The sequence below is a fragment of the Balaenoptera borealis genome (genome assembly GCF_965194805.1).
Source record: "Balaenoptera borealis genome assembly, chromosome: 7".
NCBI classification, from domain to species: Eukaryota; Metazoa; Chordata; class Mammalia; order Artiodactyla; family Balaenopteridae; genus Balaenoptera; species Balaenoptera borealis.
The window spans coordinates 84,215,007-84,235,068 of record NC_138864.1 but is presented as its reverse complement, the minus strand read 5'-3'; the positions used below and the strand labels follow the sequence as shown (position 1 = coordinate 84,235,068).

The following is a 20,062-nucleotide window of genomic DNA, read 5'->3' as shown; positions in this document are numbered from 1 at the left end:
AGCCTTCCCTCTCACTGTGGTGTCCAAATGGAAGAGACAGATGTCCCATTTCTAAGAAAGGGAAAATACACAGCATCCAACCTCCCTCCACTCACACACAAACACAGATGTTTCAGAACTGTAGATGATACACCTAACAATGATGCACGCCCTTTTACCCGCCTTGGCTTTGAACTGGAGAATTACTGAAGCACAGAGCCTGGAGAAGCACTAGAAGTCGCCTCATGTCACAAATGGGGAAACTGAGGCCCAGAACTGGGAGCACTGTGTCCACTATCTCAGCAGTCTGAGCCCAACTGGGGCAGATTGTGTGTCTCTCAATCCAAGCCTGTGAGTCCTTCCAAGCAACTCAGGTCTCCCAACAGGACCTCAGATGCAAGGACCTCAAATGCAAGGACCTCAAATGCAAGCCACGTGTGCAAGGTAGTGTGACCTCAAATGCAACACACGTGGCTCCCAGACAGAGGGAAGGAGATCATGAGGCAGGTAGGTGTAGGGTGGGAAGGCCGCCACACACTCCATGGCCAGCCTGAGTCACCGTGTGTGCCTGGAGCAGGGAAAGCAGGCCCTGTCCTTCTCTGGCTTAGCCAAGACCCAGGGTCCACAGTGCTTCACTGGACATGGGGCTTATCTCTAAACCAAGCACTAGGCCCTTCTCCAGCCACTTCGAAGGCCTCTCCGGGAACACGTCCCTAAGTCCCCTGGGCCTCTTCCTCTTTATAAAACCAAGCAAAGCAACATTCCCCATCCTCCCAAACTCTCCAAGTGTTCCAGAACGTGCCTGTGAAACAAGCCCACAAATACACTTGGAAACACCACAAGCTGACACAGATGAGGTAGGCCCCGCACATGGGCCACGGCATTCTAGCACTTTCCTCCACCTGCCCTGAACCTGGTTCTGCCCCGTTTTAAATTCTTAGGGTGTGGTCTGGTAACTTGTGGCTGGGCAGCCAGGACAGGAGTTGGGGTGCAGCCGCTCCTCCCATCAGCAGCCCCTGCTAATAAGCACGGCAGGTGTGGCTTCCCCTCCCAAACCCTAGGACACCTGGCATCCATGCTGACTCAATGTCTAAAGCACACAGAGGGAAGTCTTTGCAGAGGTCTCTGATTTCAGTAGCTGAGCCCAAGCCAGAGAAAGCTGGTGACTGGGGTTCCTCGTGGTCCATGGGGGCGGGGGATGAAGGGGAGCCCTGGGCCCTGGGCACATGGAGGTGTAAGGTGCTTCGCGATTCACTGGTATCACAGAAAGGTGGCTGGTTCACCCCAGTCATGTCTTTGACTTCAAGGGGAACTGGGAAGGGGGAGGGCTTAGGGGCTCTATATGGTGAGTGTAGTTGGGGAAGAGTTTCTATGAGGCATCCACCTCTCAACATTCTGCAACTGATGCCTGGGGACAGGAGGGACAGAAGGGAGGCCACCAGATGAACCCCCGCCTACCTTGAGTCAGGGGTAAAATAATGGAGGTGGTGAAGGTCTTCTTCCATGGGTCCCTCCAAACTCTTTCCATCTCCATTCCAATCACATCCACTTTTCTGGCTCCTGGCAATATTTCTTGGGCCAAATGAAAAGCACCAGAACTTTCTCTGGCCTTAGCCCCACATCCAAACTGAAGTCTCTGACTGGAAGCGCCCTGGAGCTTTCCCACTGTCTGATACCCAGGAACTGGGCACCTGGACACCAAGATGGTGGGTGAGCACGGGTCTCGCCTGCACCAAAAAGCACTCCAAGCTGGACCTCTGGCAGCCTCACGGACTGGGCCGGGCCTAAAAAGGGCCGCGGGGTGGCGGGTAGACTCAAAGAGTCCACACCGAGAGTCAGACACTGCAGGGGGGCTGTCGGGCAGGGCCCGCCCCACATCCGCCAAAGCAAGGTCACCAGCCTCAGCTCAGAAGGCCTCCCACACAGGGTCAGGCGATCACTGAGGTTGGTGGGGACGGGGTGGGGTGGAGCTGGGGACCTGCCTGAGGTGAGCAGGGACACAAGGTATAGGGGTAGGGATGGGATGACTTTCCCGAAATTAAGGAGTATTTACATGTCTGGGGTCAACGCCCAGGGGCCCACGGTGGGCGGGGCCAATGCCAAAACGGGGAGGGGAAATACCCATCTGCACCCTGCATCCTCCTCCCACCTCGGGGAGCTGGGCTCCCAGCCCAGGGCCGGCCCGAAGGGAGAGAAGAGGCACAACACGCGTGGGCCGGCGCCCACCCACCCGCAGCCCCAGCCGCTGTTCCGAGGAGAGGAGGGGGCAGGGTGGGCTCAGGTGGCCAGGTTGTCGGCTGGGAGGCCAGACATGCGGATCTGGGAGCTGCTCTTGCTCAGGATGGAGAGCTGGGTGCCCCCGTTCACCCCGCTGCTGGCCAGGGACGGGTGCCGGTGCTTGAAGTCCATGGTGAAGTAGCGGTTCACCTTCCAGCTCCGCCACTTCCGCTTGATCTCCGCCTGCACCTGCGGGGGGCAACTCGGGCGGTCACTTCTGGGCGGACACCCTCTCACACCTCACCTGCCCGCCTGCCTGCCCTGGGGCCCCTCCCAGGCGGGCGCTCCCATTAACAGTGGCTGCAGATGAGGATCGCCTGGAGAGCTTTAACAACCCAGATGCCCAGGCCATACCCCAGAACAATGACATCCAAAAATCTCTGGGGTAGGGCACCCATATGTTTTAAAGCTTCCCAGGGGATTCCAATACGCCGTTAGGGTTGAGGATCACTAAATAAAGCACCCTTCTGGGCGAAGACCGCCCCGTGTTGCTCTCAGCATGGTGCGCGCAGGGCATGCCCCGTTTCAGCGTCCACCTACCCACCCCCTTCGCCAGCACCTTCGTGCGGTGCAGGCACCCTCCACCTCCAGTTCCAGCTCCCACTTCCACCGTCGGTCCTGACAAGCTACTTGTACTCCCAGCCACTCCCTGCAGGGCCCTGTCTGCCTCTCCATATCTACCCTTATCTGACCCTTTTGTAGGTGGTCTGAGCTAATCTTCTTATTTCTCAGACGCAAAAAGAGGAGGAAGCCTGCCATGGTGACCCAGCCAAGGCCCAAGCACTTGGTGCAATGACTTCTGCCCGCTCTCCAAAGCCACCCACCCATTCAGCCCCCATCCCCATCTCAGCATCTGTTCTGCACTCTGCTCAAAAGCCTCACCCTAACAGGCCTGGAAATGGAGCATTACTAGAAGGTTCCAAGCCGCTCCCCAGGGTCCCTCAAGTCCCACTCTTACAGGGGATGGGTTTGGACAGGCAGGCTGGCCTGCTGGGGGCAGTGCTGAACTTTGGATAGTTCCCCACTCAGCACCCCTGCCCATCAACAGCCTCAGAAACTGTATGTACCATTTCCTGTGCCTTGTCCTTCCTCACTTTCAGTTCGCCCTGACTAAGGTGTGTCTTATGGTGAGAGCCCCCCCAGGTGGGTCTGCACTCAACAGTTGGTGCCTTTATGGAGGGAGCTCGGCTCCGGAGGCTGGGCCTCAGCTGCACAGCAGGCAAAGCGGGAGAGAATCTGGCACAGGGTGGAGGCCGTCAGGAGACGCCAGCACAGCTGCCGCCCCCCTCCTGTAGGTGCTGGGAGTCTGGCAGAGTCCAGGTCGGGAGGATCAGCCCTGTGCGCCCAGCAGGCCACAGCCCTGTCTGCTCCCCAGCAAGCTGTAGCTCCACTGCTAAGAAGGCCAGGATCTTACCTCCCCATTCAGAAAACAGTAGAGAACAGCCACCACAAAGCCCTAGGGAGAGAAGACAAACAAAACCTGAGAATGCCAGCAAGGAGCCCTCCACCCGGGGTGTGTGGGAGGCCGCAGCAGCAGGGAGTGACACCAGGAAGCAGAAAAATAAGATGATCTGAATGCAGGCACCTGCCTGGGAATCTGCGGTAAGATGGGAAAAGTTCTGTTCCACCAAGATGGCCACACCCATGAAGCCAAGTGGCTGGTGGGGGCATTCCCTCCCACCGACAACCCTGGCTTTGGATCTCATGTTCCCTTGGTCAAATCCTTCCCATTCCCAAGGGCCAGCTCTAACCCACTTCCTAGAGGAGGCCTTCCCTGCATGCCCAAGAGTGTCCTCTGGGCTCCCCAGCCAGCCCGCAGGCCCCCTGAGGGCAGCACTCCTACAGGACAGAGCAGACCTGTCTGTATCCACCACCACCTCCCCACTCCACCCTCCCTCCGCCACACACCCTTGTACGCAGAACACACAGAACACCACGGAAGTGCCTGGGGCAGAGTAGGTGTTCGGCTCTTCTACACATATTCTTGACTTATATTCTGTGCATTTAGAATTCTTGTGCTGAGACAGGAACCCCAGGCTCTGACTCCCAGGCTGGGGCTTTGTCAACAAACCTCCCAGCCTTCCCAGGCTAAGAACCCGAACAGGTAAAATGGCTTTGAATTAAAATGGGGGAAGGGAGAGAGTCCAGTCAGATACACAGAATAACTTTGTGACCATCAAGGTCAAATACTCCTCTAAACAGCTGGGCTAGGGAGAGGCGCTCTATCCTGGGGACTTTCAAGAGAGCCACCCACCGCCTTCAATGCCCCACTCATGCGCCCACCTGTTCATTTACTCACTATGCATCCTCGCACTGACTCACTCACCCCTTCACTCACTCATTTACAGCCCCGTTTACTGATTCCTTCAGGCACGGACTTACTAGTCTCTGGCTCTCTCATTCCCTGGATCACTTATTTACATATCTGTTCGCTCATCCCCTCTGTTCAGCTCATTCAGCTCCCTGTGATCAGATCCTGTGCTGGGGATCTGTCTTATTTGGGTAAGACAAAGCTCCAGCACTCATGGGGTGCATGTTCTACAGGCTGAAGTCAGAAGTGGACAGAGAGGTCTCTTGAGGCCACTCCGCCCACCCCCGGGGACGATGGTGAGGGGCGGGGAGCTGCCGCCTTTGATTGCCCAAGGGAGGCCTGGCTCAGGACACCCAGACGCAGCAGCAACATGAAAATATCAGCATGTCTTCTCGTGGGAGCCTAGAGGGTGGACAGTAGAAAGGGCTCTCCCAGCTCCCTTCTAATCTAGTACCATTATTCCAGAGGTGGAACCTAGAATAGGTTAAAGACGTAGAACCACCAACAAGGTAGAGGCCAGGGCCCTGGCTCCCCGTGAGTTCTGCCCTCCACACACACCACGCCTACCTGGAAGGAGCCCAGCCCCAGCTCAAACACAAGTCTCTCCCTCTTGCTGACGTCCTCTGGGGAGAAAGCAAAGACCGTGTAGTGGATTCCAAATAGTGGGATGAGCAGCAGGGTGGACCGGGCGAGCCGTCTGTGGGGAAAGAGCAAGACATCTGCTCCGGGGGCCGCCAGGGCTTGAGGCCAGAGCCATGGAGGGCAGAGAAGCCCAGTCCCAGCCCCTACTCTCCCCCAGAGCTGGGGCCCCTATCCATGGGCTCCCTCAGGATTCTCTCCCGGTGCGTGGGGCCAGGGGGAGATGGTAGCCAACAGAGCCCAGGCTTCCAGAACTCCCTGGGAAGTGCTGGGGAGACATCCCCCTGTCCGCAGGGCACCCATCCCTCTAGGCCATGCCGGTATCCTGTAGAACCACTAAACATGCACATGTGAGTATGTGATTTACACAGACCCTTTTTGGGAGGTGCGAAACCTTTGGGAAAAGTGAAGTCAGGGCAAAACCCTGGGATGGGATTTGGAAGGACAACATGATGTGTCCTCAAGCAAAACAAGCATTCTCCTGCTCTGAAAAGAAGCTCCCTGTGCCTGGAAAGAGCAGCCCCTAGGGGACCACAGAGACAGTCGGCTTTCCTGAGTCTGGGGCTAGCCAGGCACGCTCGTGGAGAGTGAGGGAGAGGCGCTGATGACAGGGAGGCGGGTGGGGAACACTGGGTAGACCACAGAAGGAGAGACTTGGGAGGGGTCCTAGGAAGGATTTACTGACTCCGAGCATAAACAATCACCATCTAGCAGGAGGAACCTGCCACCTGGGAAACTAAGTCGGGGGAGGGAAGGCTGTCTGCTCAGGTGGGAGTAGAACGGGCAAGGGAGAAGCGGCCCAAAGGACCTCAGTACTCCCTGAGGCCACCTCTTCTGAGGTTCCTCTGACTGCAACTGGCTCCTAGGCCCAGTGGGGTGGGGCTCTGGTCTGAGAGGGTGGGGCACAGAAGCCACGGGAAAACATCAGGAGTAGGCATGGCGACATGTGCTCTTGTGGGTCCTGCTCTGGGGGGAGGGCGGCTCCCAGAGGGTCTCCAAGAGGGGGACCCCGTCTCTGCCCACCCCAGCAGACTGGCTCCCTTTGGATCTCCTGGAAGAGCCAGCCCCACCCTACAGGTGCAGTCCGCCCCCTGGGCCCTCCTAGCAGAGCTCGGCCCACCAGGGTGGGCAGCGGGGTATGGAGGTGGCCGTTTGACTTGGGGCAGTCACACCGTGTGCCCCTCCCTCCCTCCTCCCCATCCCAGTCTTTCTGGGAGAGAATGTTCTACTGAATGTGGGGCCTCTGGATTTCAGGAGAAGTAGAATCCATGGAGTCTGAGTGATGCCCTTGGCTTACCGGCATCTACTGAAAAGGAAAGGATGGGGAAGGGGAAGAAAGAAAAGGGGACACAGCAGAAGGGGAAGGAATAGCCTGGGGAGACCTTCAGGTGGACCAAGGCTCAGTCCTGGAAGGAAAAAGCCCCTCGAGTGCCCAGTGCCCACCAATCCTCCCCGTGCTCACAGACTGCCCATTCTACAGGACCTGGGGGTGCCTGGACCAGAGCGGGCGCCAGCAGGATCTGATCGGGTCCCACTCAGAGCCCAGCTGAGTTTTGGAGTGGTCTAGCCTCTCATCTGTCTGTCCTCTCTCGGATGTGGCTCTGTGAAGGCAGGCATGGTACCTCACTTAACTGTCATCTGCCCTGGCCAGCACATGCCATGCACAGGGCTCACACTCGGAAAGTGCGCGTCCATGAAGGGATAACCACACAGGCCCGGGATGAACACCTTGGAGCCCTTGACACTGAGCATGGCCTGGGAGCCCAGGTCCTGCTCATGCTCATCTCCAGGCACCCAGAGGGCAGCAGGAAGTGTTGGCTGGAAAATGAAAGTCCAAAAAGAAGAGGAAAGTGGCCTGGAAACGCAGGCATGTGGACATCTTGGGGGTGCCTCTGTGACCCTGCCTAAAGGGGTTACTTTAAAAGAGCAGCTTAACTGAAGAAGCTGAGGAGGGAAGGCAGCCCTGGGATGTGCCTGTGGTCCCTGCCTTCTTGCTTCCTCACCCAGAATGGATCTGTTTCCAGGGATCTGCCCCTGAAGTTTGAAAAGTGCCCTGGAAACTAAAAGGCCAAACTTTTCCAGCTTTCGTGGTGGTGGTGGATGGGACGGGTTTGGTACATGAGAAACACAACCTTTCAGGTCCTTCCCAGCCCCAGGCAGATGTGGCAAATGCAGCAGGGCATCCCACAGTATAGTCCAAGGGCAACCGCCTTCCCTCCCCTGTGGCCCCAATGCAGCCCAGGAATAATCAGGGACTTCTGCCAGGGACCCAGGGCATCCCCATGACTCCTTTTGGTAGATGGGACAGTGGAGGCAGGTGAGGAAGTCACTAGGTCTCAGAGTCCGAGGACCTCTGTCCTTCGGAGGCCTTGGAATGGGAACATATGGTGTGAACCTTGGAACCCCGCGTTGAGGAGTCACAGACTCACGCTACAATCTGATTAACCCAGAGAGACCGCGGCACAGGGCCTTAGCCTCTGTCTTCCTGCCCCAAGCAGGCATCACTGGGCAGAAGAGGCCTAAAGAATACAAAGAAGAGCTCCAACGGTCAGAGCCCCCCAAATTCCAGTGGGCTCCCCCACTTAAAGGGATGTCCAAGTTGGAGCTGAGGCTCCAGCAAGAGATAGATGCCCCAGGGACTACTGCTTAGGACTCCCTGGGTCCAAATCCTCACCCTGCCAACTGTGTGGCCTTGAGCGAGTCATTTCACCTCTCTGTGCTTCAGTCTCCTCACCCGTAAAATGAGGATAATACAAGTACCCACCTAATAGGCTCGTGTGGGGAGTCAGTCACTCAGCACGTTCGGTGGGAGTGAGGTGCATGAGGTGAGGGTCCCGCCCCCTGCAGGAGGACGGTCTAAATGAACTCAAGCTCAAGGCCCTTAGAAATAATTTGGCAGTTGCAAAGATTGAAACCCAGAGAAGTGGGGATTTGCGGAGGACCACACATCACGACAGCAGCAGCGGCGGAGGCTTCAAAGCTGCTTCCCGCTCAGCACCGGCCGCGCCCCAGCTGCCCCACAGTGGCCACAGCCCCATGCCCGCAACCTCCCCTCCTGCCCCAGGCCACGAGGTTGCAGAGAACTCACAAGACACACAGATGTCAGCATGCAACAGCTGGGAAAGGGCTTGAGGCTGGAGGCACAGGCTCGCTCCCTGCTCTCCTCCAGCCTGGGCGGACGCAAGCTCCGGGCGGTGGCAGCAGCAGCATGCGTCCCCCTCCCGTCCAGAACAGCCACGCCACAGCCACGCCACGCACACTTACAGAGTAATGGTGGACAGTTCTGACATCTTGCAAGAGTGCTGCTGAGCCCGCTGTGGCCTGCAGTAGCATTTCTGCACGCAGCTGCTGGGTGTGACAAGATGGGCATTTCTGTCAGCTGCGGGCACTGGGCAACGAGAAACTGAGGTGGGACTTAGGGTGACACGGCTCACAGGGCGGGCGGAGAGGCCCAGGGTGTAGAGACAGGGCCGGGGCATCACGTGAAGGAGAAGGGGGAAGCCAAGGGCCGAGACGTGGTCAGCTCTGGACATAGAAATACACACCTCTACACATATACGTGTGTGCACGGACACACAGGCACATGTGAGCCCTCACACTGGGAAACCGACAGGTGGTGGGGTTCGGGAGGGGGGGAACACGTGTGTTTGGAAGGTGGGGCCTGACTGGGGCTCACGCAGGGGACCAGGAACTGTCTCCAGAGTCAGCTCCAGGCACAGAGCATGGCCTTGACGGAGATCCCTCAGCAAGATGGGCAGCTGGAGACTCACGCCATGGACCTCACGCTGGCCCAGCCCTAGAATCAGGCCATTTCTGCACTTGCTTGTGAAAACCAACTGGAGCGTCCACTGGTCTTCCCCCCCTCCCTCCCCTCCTGCACCTTCCTCTGACTGAGCCCCCGGGTACCTCAGTGTGGGCCTAAGGGGAGCAGAGGTAGGATGGATGGAGCAGACCCATGAAACACTACACATCCACCATGTAAGTTAAAATTAAGTGAAAAATCCACTTCCTGGGTTGCCTGAGCCACACTACAAGGGCTCAACAGCCACAGGTAGCTACTGGTTCCTGTGCTGGACAGCACAGATCTGGGGCATTTCCAACACTGCCGAGAGTTCTACTGCACAGTGCTGGCTAGACTTCTCGATAAAAGTTCAGAGGGCAGGGGCTGAAGGCTGAGAGAGCACCTTTCGGGCTCTGCCCCACCACCTGCAGAAACGAGTCACCTTAAGGAGCCACCCACAGGTGGGCCCAGGATGCTCGTGCAGCTCTACCTGGCACTGGGCGAGGCACAGAGCTCTGCCTCCTCAGAGAGCTATCAGCCTCAATCTCCACCTCTTCTAGCCCCTCACGGTCCTGCTTATGCTTCGGTTGGCCCAACTCATTTGTTTCCATCTCTGACAAACATGGAAGAAATGGAGTGAGAGCTGTGTCATCTCGTCAGACTGCAGGAGAGGTGCCCATTTCACACACCCTCCTCAGGCACCGTGTGGCCGAGCTCCTAGTAGCTGCCGGTGAACTGATCAACCTGAGGGGGTCGGATGCAAATGAGAACAGATACGCACAAAGAGGCCAGACCTTTGGCATCCATGGATTCGTAATTTTTGATTCCCACTCTTTAAGAGTAAGTCTGAAGGTCCTTGACATGTAGTGACACGTCATTTTGCTGAGGCGAACATGTGAATCACACACTTCAAAGATGGGGCAGGCCGAGGTCCACCCAGCATCCTTGCCTCAGTTATGTCTGTGGTTCTCTCATTTCATTAACAACATGCTTCAATTCACACCAGACTGTGAGATGGGCACTAGTGAACCATTATACAGATGGGGGATGTTATGATGCTCTGCTACCCAGACCAGCAGTATCAGTACCACCTGAGAGCTTCTTAGAAGTGAGAATTTCAGTGGCTGGCTCAGACCTGCTGCCTCAGAATCTGCATTTTAACAAAATCCCTAGGTGCTCCACCTGCAAATCAAAATTCCAGGAACACTGTTGTGAGGAAGTCATGTATTTGAGAAGTTTTTCATGTGCCTCAATGAATGTCAAAGGTCTGTTTTGTACACATACAAACAGACAGATGGACACATATAAGTATGTTTTCCTCAATAATTAAAAGAGCTTAATTGGGTATTTAGGAATGGAAGCCATTCTAGTCTTCAAATTTATTCTCTACCTTGCCCAGATTGAAAGGTTGACTACTCTCTCCTACAGCCAGTGGCCTGACCCCTCAACCTTGGCCTGGGTGAGCCACAGAAATCAGGGTCCAGGAGCCCGAGAGCCCAAACCTCAGATGTCACTTCCTACACACCCAAACTCTAAAGCTTCAGCTGTTCTCCTCTGAGACCCCCTTTCCCCAAACCTCCAATGTGACTGTTCAAAAGGATCCAGTGAAAAGAAACAAAAAGGAAAATGGGTGGCAGAAAAGCCAGAGACAGGCATGAGAAAGAAAGACGTCAGAATCTCTGAAAAGTCCCTTGTTAGTGAAAAATAGAAAAGAAATTCAATCAAGAGGAAGAGATAAACCTAGGCTGGTTGATCAGCTCAGTTCTTATTTGGATCCAAGGGAGGATAAGAAACTCAGACAAGGGTAGCAGATGGGGGCTGCTTGGAGAGCAGCGTCAGCCTGAATGGGAAGGCAGGAGAACCCCACAGTAGGGGCACGGCTCACACCCACATCTGGAAGTCAGGGAGCCCTGGCTCCCAGGCCTGACTCCGCCAAAGCTTTGCTGTGTGTCTGCAGGAAGGTCAAAGCCATTTCCAGGTCTCGACACTGCCATCTATAACCCAGGGATGCAGCACCTGGTTTCTTCTGACCCTGCTTTGGTCTCAAGCTAAACTCCACGAATGCTGCGGTGCCTTCTGCGTTCAAGGCTGCCTGGGCTGTAGCCCCAGGATGCTAGACAGAGACCCCTGCAGGGGAACCCTTTGTGGGCAGCACCCGTCTATTTCACCCTGATCCTAGTGGTCAGCATAGCACTGGACACTCGGCAGGCCCACAGAACGTTGTGACCTGAGCTAAACATTCTCCGTAGGGTCCCTCCTGGTGCTAAGATGCTGTGTACCCCCAGAGCCCCGGCCCAGTCCCCAGGGAGGCACTCCCCACCACACTGGTACTCCAGCCAGCAGCCCAGTTCAGCAGATCTTGGAGTTTCCCTGCCCACCCTCCTTCTCCCCCACCACTGAAGACCAGCCAGCCCTCAGTGCCCCTTGCCTAACCTGGGGGGTCGGGGCACCTGAGCTCAAAGCTTTGTTTGGCCAATGACTTGCTGATTTTAGGTGTTGCCACTTTCCTTCTCTGGACTTCAGTTTCTCCATCTGCAAAATGGGGGCAAACATTCCCTACTGCCAATCCCTAACAGGAGCTGTCAGGATAGGGTGCTCCCAGACAAGGGAGAGAGTGCTTTGGAAGGAGAAGATAGAGCCCCATGTGAACTGGGAGCCTTAGGCTGTGGGCTGAGTTCCTGGACTGAGAGCTTCCCAGCTGCACTTCTGCCTAGACATGGAAGAGTCTGTCTTCACAGGCGAATGTCATCCCTCGACACTGGGTAGGTCACAGCCCTGCTGAGCTATATGCTATTGGGTTGGCCAAAAATTTCGTTCGGGTAACATCTTACGGAAAAACCTGAACAAACTTTTTGGCCAACCCAATACATCACGGTGTCTGTTCTCCTTCCTTTACCCCAAGGTGCCGTGGGGACCTGCTCTGTGGGGTGCCTGAGGGAAATACAGATGGGGTTTCCCTCCCCGACCCCAGACCCAAGAGGCAGCTCCCAATGCCCATCGTGCAGCAGGGAGAGCACTGGGAATAGAGCCAGCTCCCTACAGGGCCAGGCCTGAGATGCTCTCAGCACAATCAGTGTCTGCCCTGAAACCTCACCCTCCTTTTTCTCAACCAGTTGGCTTCTCACAGAGGTAAACTCTGGTCCCCAAGACAAGGCAGGCTAACCCTGACCCCAGAATGGGGCTGAGCCCAAACCCTCTGCCCCAAACCAAGTCGAGCCTAAGCGCAGGCTTAGCCCCGACCCAGGCCCACACTCCATGCCTGGCCACTGCCCAAGTCCTGAGCCCAGCCACTCCTTCTGCCAGCCAGTGAGAGAATGGAGGTGGCTCAGGGCCACTGCCCCCTGCAGGAGCCCCAGCCCCCAACAGGTCCCTCTGCGGCTGGGTCGGGAGCGCCGTCTTGGTCTATGAAGAAGGACAAACCCTTATCATCTGAGCAGCTGGAACCAACCTACAGGAAGGGGAGTGAATGCTGGTCTGAGGGCACAGGCAGGGGGTCCTCTCGGGCTTTCTTGGGGATGCCCAGGCTTAAATTTGTTCTGGAAACAGAGGAAAAAACCGGAAAGCTGTTGTGGGCAGATGTGAAGGGATATCAGCCCAACACATAACTCTGTTGACACAAGGGGACTCAGACACAGCCCCGAAATCTCCCTCTCCTACCATGTCATGCCCCTTTTTTAATCCCCCCCATTGTCTACCCACCTCCCCACCTGCAGCAGACACCTCCCAGCTCAAAGCACTCCAGGTGGGGCAGTTTTTTACAAGGCTGGAACCCACTGGGGCCTCTTCTTCCAGGAAGCCTTGTTTAACACTATCTTCTTGCCTGTAAAGTCTTTGAGGGTAGAAATGATGGTGCAGTCAAGTTTGAAGTCAAGGGTCTGCCTGCATTGTGGCTATGGCTTCACTCTTTCCTGCTGGATTCATCTACCTTCACTGATAACTAGTTCCCTTGGCTGTAAAATGGGGATTATATTTAATCCAGATTTGCTGTGTGGGCATTAAACGTGCATGTACTGAATGGCAAGTGTTTTTAAATGCTCTGCAGTTCTTAGCGGCATGGCCACTTTGAATGTCCCTCACTTTCGGCAGTAGGGTCTCCTTGACCCTGGAAACACTCAAACATGTTGCTGCATTTAATGGGATCAAGCTGATCCCTTGTCCTGTGTCAGCCCTCCCACCTGGCTTGCAGACCACATCCACCTGAGGTTTAATCTTTGGGGCTTGAGACGAGCACAAGTTTAGATTTCTCTTAAAAAAAAATTTGCTGAGATTTGAGGGGATTTTTTACATGATAAAAGTAAACCAACTACAGCCATACCCCTGAGATACTGTGGGTTCAGTTCCAGACCACAGCAATAAAGCGAATATCACAATAAAGCGAATATCGCAATAAAGCAACTCACATCAATTTTGTGGTTTCCCAGTGAGTATAAGGGTTATGTTTACACTATCCTGTAGTCTGTTAAGTGTGCAATAGCATAATGTCTAAAAAAACAATGTACATACCTTAATTTGAAAACACTTCATTGCTAAAAAATGCTAATCATCTGAGCCTTCAGTGCGTCATAGTAGTAACAAAGATCACTGATCACAGATAACCACAACAACTGTAATAATGAAAAAGTTTGAAATATTGCGAGAATTACCAAAATGTGATGCAGAGACACAAAGTGAGCAAATGTTATTGGAAAAATGGGGCTGACAGACTTGTTCAACACAGGGTTGTCACAAACCTTTAATCTTTAATAAAAGCAATATCTGCGAAGCACAGTAAAGAGAAGCGTGATAAAACGAGGCATGCCTGCAGCTGGTTCTTTAAACGTTTGTACTTAAATGTATAAACCCTGTGCTAATTACAGATGGTTCTTATCTATGCATTAGGAAGGCCTGACAAGACTCTACAGCTTCCAGTCTACAATTTACCTTGAAAACCCTGGCTCCACACTTCCCTCCCTCCAGACCCTGGGGTTCTTGCTGCCTGGGGCGGGATGTCCAAGCTGGTAAAGTATGTCCGGGGGTCGGTAGAGTGTCCTTACTGAAGCTGCAGCTGAGCCACCATGTGTGTCCCTGCACAGGCAGAGTGAGGGGAAGCTAGGAGAGGCCCCAGAGGAGAGGTCCCAGGGACCTCAGAAGAAGAAACAGATCCTACCAGGAAGCAAGGTGGGGTAGGAGCTGGGGGAACCATGGTTGCTTAGAGCTCAAAGGAGAGACAAGGCCGACTTTGCTACCCACCAGCTTCAGAGGTCCGAGATGACTGCTGGCGGGGGAACCAAGCCACCCTCAAGCAGGATAAGCAGGCCAGACTTAAGGACGTGGTTTCTGACACTGGACCAGAAAAGGTGAGGAGAGCGGCGGGGCCCTGTTTTGTGGCTCCTGGAGACGAAGGCAGGAATGATCTCTCCAGGGCAGTTACTTGCAGAGAGCTGGCCCTACCAGCCCCTCAGGGCAGGACCTCCAAGAGTTTATGACTTACGTGGATGAACAATTTTCAGCTACATAACATACACATATAAGGAAAGGTTGGTAAACATTTGCCAAAACATGAAAAAATAAAGGACAATAAATGGAGAGCCAAAAGAAGGAGGGGAGGGGCGGTCAATGTAATCATCCTACACGCGGGGAGAAACAAGCCTGACGGAGCCAGGCCCTAGGCTAATCCCTGCCCCCAGCGGAAGGGCTGCCACAGGAGAGGTACTCAGGCTGAACAGAGACCAAGGCAATCTCCACTGACCTGGGGAAGCCTCAAGGAGCCTGAGGGAAGGATCTGGCGCTGGTCCCTGAGCAGTTCCTGCCTCTCTCTCTCTCTGGGAGAATGGCAGGGTGGCGGAGCCCTCTGCTGGAGTCTCTCTGCTGTCCCACTTGTCCACTGGGCAGCCATCAAGGTTCTGAGCCCCAGGTTGCAGCCTCTGATGGAGGCTGGACCAGCCCCTTCTGGTGCCATGAGAGCACTTCAGCTCCTTCTAACCTGCTCTCTTCTTAAACTGAGGACGCAACACATACGGCTTCCACGGCAGAGACTGTCCTCAGATTCCCTGTGCCTATCTGGCCCCTCCAGCCAATCACAGGGGACCAACCTGCCTCCCCGGGGCCGAAAGTGCCTCCACAGCACACACACCCAGCTGGTCATGCTCCTGACCACGAAGCAAGAAGGGTGAGATGGAAGATGGCTGAAGGAGAGCTGGGCAACTATATTTTAAAGGTACTTTAACCCAAAAGAATTCTTGCCAATGCCCATGCTAGGGTACCCCATCAGCGACACCCAGGCCTTCTCCTCCTGTGTCCTGTGTGCAGGGCCCATACAGCTGTTGGACTTGACCATGGCATTCACCTAATGGTACTTACAAGTAGATGCTGGACTCATTGCCTCCCATGTCTGGAGACTGAAGTTTCTGCACGAGGATGACAATGATGCCGATGAAGAGCACAAAGTTAACCTGAAAAGCAAAGAAAAAACAGATGAAAATGATTGTGAGCAAAGACTTTCCACGTCCCTGCCTCTGCACTGTCTGTTATTCCCCCAACAGGGCCCTCCTCCCATCCAGTCAAGATCCCATCTAGGCTTATAATCTAAGATGGCAGCATGAGAACACTCATTCACCCCCCAGCCTCCCTCCATATCACTGAAATGACAGAAGAGAGAGATGAAGAATTCCATAAGAGTACTGAGAAATAGCAAAGATTATCATGAGTGAGCCGGAAAAGGGAGCGATTTCTGGAAAAGAAAGAGCAAACAGTGTCAGGGTGATGGAAAAACTACAATGCCAACCAGAGAAGAGGCTATCGCAGAGGTGAGAGCCGTCCTCTGGAGAAACTCCAAGTCCAGAGTCATTGAATATGGAAAACCAGAATGGACAACCATAAGCATTATTAATTAAAGGACTGCCTGGGAATAGCAATAGCGTTTACCTTCAGACAAAAGCTCTCTAAACAAAGTGGGAAGCTGTGTGTATGGTGAGAAAGGAGGAGGGAGGGGAGCAAATAAAAAGAAACAAGGTGACTACACAGCAACATCTGGCTGTAGCAAAGCAGCACTCAAGGAGAAAATGTAGAGCCTAACACTAACTTAAGAAAAAATAATAAATATTGAAAATAAAATACTTAACCATTCAAATCAAAATCTAGGGAAAGAGTACCACAAATTTAAGTTATACAAGAAAGAAGTTAAAGATAAAAATTCATTAAAGAAATACAGGGCTTCCCTGGTGGCGCAGTGGTTGAGAATCTGCCTGCCAATGCAGGGGACACAGGTTCGAGCCCTGGTCTGGGAAGATCCCACATGCCGCGGAGCAACTAGGCCCGTGAGCCACAACTACTGAGCCTGCGCGTCTGGAGCCTGTGCTCCGCAACAAGAGAGGCCGCTCGCGATAGTGAGGCCCGCGCACCGCGATGAAGAGTGGCCCCTGCTTGCCGCAACTAGAGAAAGCGCTCGTACAGAAACAAAGACCCAACACAGCCAAAAATAAATAAATAAATAAACTCCAATCTCTTTGGAAAAAAAAAAAAAGTAGACTTGATAGATAAAAATAAAATTTTTTGGTTTTGCTCTGCTTGTTTTCACAGATCAAGTAGAATGATAAAGCATCCTCCAGAGGGCAGGATGTCAGTCCTGCTGTCTACTGCATGCTCAGTGTCTAATCAGTACCCGGAATTTAGCACAGTAAATACTGTTAACTGCATATGTTAGTCCAAAAGGAGAAAATGCAATTAAACACATTTAGGGATGAGAAAGAGGACAACAGATGTATAGAATATTTTAAATCATCACGAGGAAAAAAATCAAACAAAATGGGAAAATATAAATTAATAAAATTAAATCAAGATGTAGAAAATCAGAATAGAGCAATGACCTCAGGAGAAATTTTAAAAGTACTCAAAGATGTATGCATTAAAAGGCACCAGCCCAGATAATTTTACTGGCCAGTTTCATAATACCTTTAGGGAGAATGTAATTTACATACTACTTCATTATTTAAAAGCTTATAAAAAGAAAACCTCCCAAATTACCTATGAGGCTAACAAAACTCTAGTACAAAACCTAGACAAGGACAGAAAGTGTGTGTGCGCACACACACGCACGCACACACACACACCTAAAACCAGAGAACTTACAAAGAACAATGTAAAAACTATAAACAAAATATTAACAAATAGAATTTAGCAGTGCATTAAAAGAACAAACACATCACAGCCATAAAGGTTTTATGTCAGGAATGCAAAAAAAATCTACTAATATTTGTTACATTAACAGATTAAAACAACGAACTACCTTTATCCCACATAAGATTGGTGAACAGTTCAGTAATGGAAACATCAACAAAAACATAAGAAATGAGCACTTTCGTACTCTGCCTGTGGAGGGCAATTTGATATCCATGAAAATGTTAAATGTATACATCCTTTGTCCCAAAAATTCCACTCCTGGGATTTACTCTAAAGCATATTCACACGTAACTCAAGGGTATGCACAAATATATCCACCACAACACTGTTCATCATGAAGATAAACTGGAATATTATAAATGTCCATCACTAAGGGAATGATCAATTAATGTCTCCAAAACACATTTGATAAAATTCAACACCTATTCCTGATTTTTAAAAAATAAACACTAAAACAAGCCAGGAATAGAAACTTTCCTAATTCAGTAAAGGCAACTGCCCAAAACTATAGCAAACACCATCCTCAAAGAAACCAAGGAATAAACAGTATAAATATTGGAAATGTAAAGTAAAGAGTATTTCCATTTATAGATCATGTAATTTTCCATGAGAACCAACTGAAAATGGATAAGAACCAATAAAAGAGCTTCAAAAGGTAACCAAGAAAAGAAAAAAATACACAAAAACTAGTAGCTTCCCTAAGTCCCAGCACAAATACACGCACTAGAAAATGAAACGAAAGAATGATTCCTAGACACAAGACGAGCACAAACTGAAAGACACCATAAAGGGAAAGCTAAAAAGACAACTAAAAAAAAACTGTCAAAAATGACTCTATGAGAAAGACTGAATAAATGGAGAATCATGCCATATTCTTGGAAAGGAAGACTCAATATTTTAAGAAAACCACTTCTCCAAATTTGTTTATAAATTCAATGGAGTTCCTATAAAAATCTCAACCAGCTTTTTTTGCAACTTGACAAATTTGCAACTCGACAATTTTGAAAGTCCATCTGAAAAAGTAAATGTGCGAGAAAGTTTGGAAGGGGAAAAAAATAAGGAAGGGGATATGAGCACACCAGATATCAAAACATGCTGCCAGTTTACAGTAACTTGCCACAGGAACAGCCAAATAGATTAGTAACATGGAGTAGGAAGTCTGGAACTAAATACAAGCAGAGTACATTGAGTGTTTACGATAAACTGGCATTTCTACATAATAGAGAAAGAAGGACCTATTCAATAAAAAGAACTGAGAGGGTGGATGTCCACCCATTGAAAAAAAATTAGGTTAGATATCATTTCAGATCAGACAGAGAAATAAAATTTCAGATGGATTAAAGGCATACATGTAATAATGCAATCTACAAAATTGTTATAAAACAATTAAGAATACTTTTATATCTTAAGGTTGGGAAAGACTTCCATAAACGAGAAGTAAGGCTCAGAATTCATGATGAGAAAGCCTGACGGCTTCACTATATAAAATTATGCAATCTTGGAAGTATACTTACAACATGTATAACAGATGAAGCATTACTATCTATCGAACAGTAAGATAACAACTGGACTAGAAAAATGAGCAAAGAATAGATAATAACCAGAATAAAAACAAATTGTCAATAAATATTTGAAACAAATGCTCTGCTGCACTAGCAATGTGGAGAAATGCACATTAAAACAATAAGCTACCATTATCTCCCACAAGGCTGTGCAAAAATTTAAATGATTGAAATTACAAGTGCAGACAACGATATGGGAATACCCTTTGTGACCCAGCAATTCTACTTCTAGGGATTAATTCTAAAGAAATATTCACACGTTTTCAAAACTACGCACAGAACCGTTCCTAGTAGCATCTTGCATAATGAGGGAAAACGGGATAAAGATAAATGTCCAACACTAGAGGAAGAGCTGAATAACCTGTGCGTCCTTTTTGAAGAATATAACACAGCCACGGGAGGTTGCTTTGTGTGGCGACCTCTTTACTTCTCCTCCCCCCCTGCCTTTCAGCCCAGGCCTCTGTTTCTTCCCTGCTTCTTGTCCCAAGGACACTCACCATTATGGAGCCAACTACAGGGGCTTTGATCACCCACCACAGAGCCGTGTTGTCATTCATATCCCAGCAGCTGCAAGACAGACAGAAAGAAGAGAGACGATGCTTGGGGGCATCATTCCTCCTGGCTGGCTGGAAGGGATGGAAGGGCACCATCGTCTCCTTCCAGCCAGCCCCTCCTGCAGCTCTGGAAGGAAGGAGAGCTCTCAGGCGGGCTGCACACCCAAGCCCAGCCCTGGTTCAAGTTGCCTTGGTCCTTCCCTCTGCTCCCCTGTCAAGGCAGGGATTGGAGCCCAGGAGTGAGGGCACCAATGGGCTCCTGGGCAAGGGCCATGTTCCCCCCTCAGACCTAGGGCTCTGGGGGATGCGACCTCACCCTTGATATTCCTCCTCCCCTCCCTAAAAGGAGAAGAGCCACTCAGAGTTGGGCCCAGAAGCAGAGCAGGACTCTGAAACCTTGCACATTCCCTCACTGAGTCCCGGCTGAGATGTGGCTGGGTGGGTCCACCCGCAGTGGGGTCAGGGCACAGTCACTGCCCAGGGCTGGGGGTGCAGCCATGCCCGGCATTGGATGGTTTGTCTGAGACAGTTAATGGGAAATCAGGACAGCCGCTGACAACCATCCGTAAGAGCCTACGTGGGGCTCCGGCCCTGGCTCTCAGGCATGTACTCACCCTGTGTCATCGAAGTAGAGCCTCAGCACAGCCCACACGGACACACACACAGTTGGGGTCCCTGGAGAGCAAGAAAAGGAGTCCTGTGATAACTGGAAAACCAATAGGCCCGGTGTCACCCTCAGACTTAGTGCTTCTGGGGGCCAATGAATGCCTCAGAGGTGGGGTCCCGACCCATGGGGCATGTC

General features: G+C 51.9%; 1 protein-coding gene across 5 annotated transcripts in view; it reads right to left on the bottom strand.

Annotated features, from left to right (window-relative positions):
• Positions 1 to 2,156: 2,156 nt before the first annotated feature.
• The window catches only part of ADCYAP1R1 (ADCYAP receptor type I), a 50,909-nt gene continuing 33,003 nt past the window's right edge, over positions 2,157 to 20,062 (bottom strand). For 2 of the 5 annotated variants that reach the window (XM_082399470.1, XM_082399471.1), the window contains 7 exons: positions 19,875 to 19,935; positions 19,204 to 19,273; positions 15,327 to 15,418; positions 8,471 to 8,554; positions 5,135 to 5,264; positions 3,671 to 3,712; positions 2,157 to 2,445 (listed from right to left, as the gene is read on the bottom strand). In XM_082399470.1, the coding sequence (XP_082255596.1) occupies positions 2,257 to 2,445; positions 3,671 to 3,712; positions 5,135 to 5,264; positions 8,471 to 8,554; positions 15,327 to 15,418; positions 19,204 to 19,273; positions 19,875 to 19,935 (668 nt within the window). In that variant the 3' untranslated portion in view covers positions 2,157 to 2,256. Of the gene's footprint in view, positions 2,446 to 3,670; positions 3,713 to 5,134; positions 5,265 to 8,470; positions 8,555 to 12,447; positions 14,052 to 15,326; positions 15,419 to 19,203; positions 19,274 to 19,874; positions 19,936 to 20,062 lie in introns of those variants that run through there. The other 3 variants (XM_082399472.1, XM_082399473.1, XM_082399474.1) reach the window with 3 other exon arrangements.